General features: G+C 46.7%; 1 protein-coding gene across 1 annotated transcript in view; it reads right to left on the bottom strand.

Annotated features, from left to right (window-relative positions):
* BCKDHA (branched chain keto acid dehydrogenase E1 subunit alpha) overlaps positions 1–4,483 on the bottom strand; it is a 12,351-nt gene that overhangs the window by 2,298 nt on the left and 5,570 nt on the right. The window contains exons 4-7 of the mRNA XM_015824580.2: positions 3,675–3,783; positions 1,814–1,975; positions 1,452–1,658; positions 34–175 (exon numbers count right to left, since the gene is read on the bottom strand). Coding sequence (XP_015680066.2) covers positions 34–175; positions 1,452–1,658; positions 1,814–1,975; positions 3,675–3,783 — 620 coding nt within the window. The remainder of the gene's footprint in view (positions 1–33; positions 176–1,451; positions 1,659–1,813; positions 1,976–3,674; positions 3,784–4,483) is intronic.

Raw genomic sequence — 4,483 nt, forward strand, 5'->3', positions numbered from 1 at the left:
GACCTCAGTTCCACCTTTCACCTCCAAACCTACCTGTAGGTCATGGCCTCAATGAGGAAGGGCTGGTTCTCGGCAACGGCCCGGCGCCGGGCCTCCTTGGTGGCGTTGTACACGGCGAAGACGTCGTTGCCGTCCACTCGGATAGACTGGATGCCGTAACCGGGACCACGGGCGGCTGAGGGGTGCAAGAAGACCCGTCACTACGCTTGGACTGTCTTTCCAGACCCTCTTCCGCTCGTTTTTTCAAAATTTAAATTTTTAAAGTGAATTTAAATTCAGTTTAGCATCTAGATTCAAGAAGGCTTCCGGATTCGGAATTCAGCCAGTTTGGCAGAATGGCTTCTAAAACAAGAACACACAGGTCATCCTTGACTTACAACGGTTTGTTTAGTGACCATTCAAAGCTACAGCGGCATTGAAAAAGGGACTGAATTTCCGTTGCTCAGCAAGGTAATTATTAGCTGAGCCTCTGCCTAATTTTATGACCATTTGTGCCACGGTTGCTGAGCAAATTCACTTAACAACGGCAGTGACTTATGCAGTCATTAAACAAATTTCCCGTTGACTTTGCTGGTCAGAAGCCGACTGGGAAAGTCACAAATGGCGACCACACGATCCCCAGATACCGCAACTGTCGTAAATACAGGCCGGTTTGCCCAGCACCTAAATTTAGATCAAATGACAGTGGGTAAATTTGCGATGGTCATATGTGTGAGGGCTAGTGCCGTAACTTCAAACGGTTGCTAAACGAATGGTTGTAAGTCAAGGACCAGCTGTATGTACAGGTAGTCTTCGACTTACAACCACAATTGAGCCCAGCATTTCTGTTATTAAGTGAGACAGTTTTAAAGTGAGTTTTGCCCCATTTTTCTTGCCACAGTTTTTAAGTGAATCACTGCAGTTGATAAGTTAGTAACCCGGTCATTAAGCGAATCCGGCTTGCCCCATTGACTTTGCTTGCTGGAAGGTCGCAAAAGGGGGTCACGTGACCCAGGGACGCTGCGGCCGTCATAAATACGAGTCGGTTGCCAAGTGTCTGAATTTTGACGTGATTATGGGGAAGCTGCAAAAGTCGTAAGTGTGGAAAATGGTCATAAGTCGCATTTTTCAGTGCCTTTGAACAGTCACTAAATGAACTGTTGTAAGTCTAGGACAGGAGTAGGCAACCTTGGCCCCTTCATGACTGGTGGACTTCAACTCCCAGAATTCCTGAGCCAGCATGGGGGAACTATGGCCCCCTTCATGACTGGTGGACTTCAACTCCCAGAATTCCTGAGCCAGCACGGCTCAGCTTGGAAACCTCTCCCTTTCCCCTCAGCATGGGTGGCTCAGGAATTCTGGGAGTTGAAGTCCACGAGTCATAAAAGAGCCAAGGTTGCCTACCCCCTGATTACCTGTGTACACACAAACCTCACAAAGAAGTCCCTCCCTCCCCAACCGGGCGGTCTCACCGATGCCGTCGCCCCGGTATTGTTCGGACGTCGGAGTGGAGATGGCGTAGCCGTTGTTCCGGCAGAAAAATATGACCGGACACTCCAGGGTGGCGGCGAAGTTGAAGCCCGCGTGGGCATCCCCTTCGCTGGAGGTCCCTTCGCCGAAGTAGCAGATGACAACCCGGTTGGTGTTCGCCTGCTTGAAGGCGTAGGCGGCCCCCACCGCTGGCAAGGGAAGAAAGAAGAGGGGGGTCGGGCGGTTAGATCCTTGGGGGGGGCAAGGGTGCCCCGAAATATAAGCGAGCGTGCCTTGGCTGGCATTGCTCCGTGGGTGGGGGTCTGCGGGGGTCTCGAGAGGGAAAAACCTGAGGTGGCCTCACCTTGTGGGATCTGGGTGGCAAGCGGGGACGATATGGTGACGAAGTTCAAATCTTTGCAGCCGTAATGCACGGGCATCTGGCGGCCTTTGCCGGGGTCGCTGGCGTTGCCGTAGCACTGGGCCATAAACATGTCCAGAGGGTAGCCCCTGTGCATGAGGACACCTGGGAGGGGGGGGAAGAAGGGAGGGAGGGAGAGCAGGTGAGAGGCTTTGGCCGGCTTCGGCCACGAGGCTGGCCTCCACCCTGCACCCCACTTGTTTGTGTGTAGGGGTGAGGGGGGGATGAAGGTAATAAAAGATATATTGAATATGAGAGAAAATCCCCAAATAATAGCAATAAGCTGGGGTTTATTTGTTCTTCCCTCCCCCTTCCTTCCTTTCTCCCTCCCTGTCTGTTCTTTTTTTCCTTCCTTCCTTCCTTCCTTCCTCCATCCCTCCGTCCCTGTTCTTGTTCTCCTTCCTTTCTTTTCTTCCTCCTTTCTCTCTCCCTTCCTTTGTTTCCTTTCTTCCTGTCTCCTTCCTTCTTTCCCTCCTCCCTCCCTCAAACTTCCTTATCTCCCATCCTTCTCTCTCTTTTTCTTCCTTCCTTCCTTCCTTCCTTCCTTCCTTCCTTCCTTCCTTCCTTTCTTTTTCTTTCTTTCCTTTCTTTCTTTCTTCCTCCCTCCCTCTCTCCTTCCTTTCTTTCTCTTTCTCCTTCCTTTCTTCCTTCCTTTCCTTTCCTTTCTTTCTCTCTCTTCTTCCTCCCTTCCTCCCTTCCTGTCTGTCTGTCTGTCTCTTCCTTCCTTCCTTCCTTCCTTCCTTCCTTCCTTCCTTCCTTCCTTCCTTCCTTTCTTTCTTTCTTTCTCCCCCCTCCCAGTTCCTATTGACTCTGAACACCATAGAGACACCACATTTACTGCAATTTCTCTTATTAGAAACTAAAAAAAACCCCTCTACAGCCTGTCCAGAGCAACTGCCTGGCTAATCTCTTTCCCCTTTCAATTGCCTGTAATCAGCAATCTTGTGTTGTTGGTGCTTCCGTAAAGAGGGTGCATTTCTCCCTCCTAAACGAAGCTGCTGCATTCCAGAAAAACATGTCTGGGTTCAAAAGGTGCCAAAAGGAGTCCATGCCACCGTGCTTGGTCTATGTGTTACTGGTACCTCCTTCCTTCAAAACAAGCAAGGCTGGTCAAGGACAGAGATGAGGTCCTTAGGCACTGATTAACTCAAACAAGCCTGGTTGCGGGCTCATAAAGCCTATTTATTATGCAAACGGGGGAAAACGCGGCTGCTTTAAAGAGACGCCAACTGGTACAACGTACACTCTCAAACCTGCTCCCCAAACACCTTGTAGGCTTCAAATCCAAGCGCTGCATATCTCTAGGCTCAAAATACAAGACAAGTAAAAGTAAGGTCTGGTTTGGACAGTTGGGTCTAGTGGTTAAAGCAATAGGCTAGAAAAATGAGACGTGAGTCCTACTCCCACTTTAGGCATAAAAACTGCTTGGGCGACCCTGGGCCAAACCCCAGGAGACAAGTGAGTTCTAGTCCCGCCTTAGCCATGAAAGCAAGCTGGGTGACTTTGAGCCCGTCACACTAACTCAGCCCAACCCCACCTCACAGGGCTGTCGTTGTGGGGAAAATAGGAGGAGGAAGGTGTGTTGGATACGTTTGCTGCCTTGGAATTATTTGTAAATATAATAAAGACAGGATACAAACAAACAAAGTGGAACAAGCAAAAGGTGGAAATATTGTCCTACAACAGGTCTCAGGTGAAAGCCATGCCAAGGTTCTAGTCCTCTGCTGTGAAATGCTGCCCCCTGGTGGCTGTTTTGCGACTATGGCTGAAGAAGGGGGAAAAAAAGTGCTTTGCGAAGGGTCACCTGCTTCTCGGTATTGTCCGAAGACCAGGTCAGTGTCGTCCAGGGCTGCTACGCTGCCCACGTGGGTGCCTTCTTCCCCGTAGTTGGTCATATAAAAGGAAATCCGCCCCTGGCAATAAAAAGGAGGGTGGGGCTGTGAATCCTGGCCAGAGCTTCAGATCTGAAGACTAAAAGATGCTTTGAAGTCCAAAGGGATACATGAGGAGCACGTGTTTGATTGGCGGTTGCTTGAAAGCAGCTGCTTCCTATTCTATTCTATTAATTCTATTCTATTCTATTCTACTTCATTCCATTATTCTATTCTATTCTATTCTATTCTATTCTATTCTATTCTATTCTATTCTATTCTATTCTATTCCATATTTTCTATTCTATTCTATTCTATTCTATTCTATTCTAATTCTATTCTATTCTAATTCTATTGTATTCTTCTACTTCATTCCATTATTCTATTCTATTCTATTCTATTCCATTCCATTCCATTCCATTCCATTCTAATTCTATTCTAATTCTATTCTATTCTTCTACTTCATTCTATTATTCTATTCTATTCTATTCTATTCTATTCTATTCTATTCTATTCTATTCTATTCTATTCTATTCTATTCCATATTTTCTATTCTATTCTATTCTATTCTATTCTAATTCTATTCTATTCTAATTCTATTGTATTCTTCTACTTCATTCCATTATTCTATTCTATTCTATTCTATTCTATTCTATTCCATTCCATTCCATTCCATTCCATTCTAATTCTATTCTAATTCTATTCTATTCTTCTACTTCATTCTATTATTCTATTCTATTCT

The sequence above is a fragment of the Protobothrops mucrosquamatus genome, unplaced genomic scaffold, assembly GCF_001527695.2.
Source record: "Protobothrops mucrosquamatus isolate PMUCROS unplaced genomic scaffold, P.Mucros_1.0 scaffold2283, whole genome shotgun sequence".
NCBI classification, from domain to species: Eukaryota; Metazoa; Chordata; class Lepidosauria; order Squamata; family Viperidae; genus Protobothrops; species Protobothrops mucrosquamatus.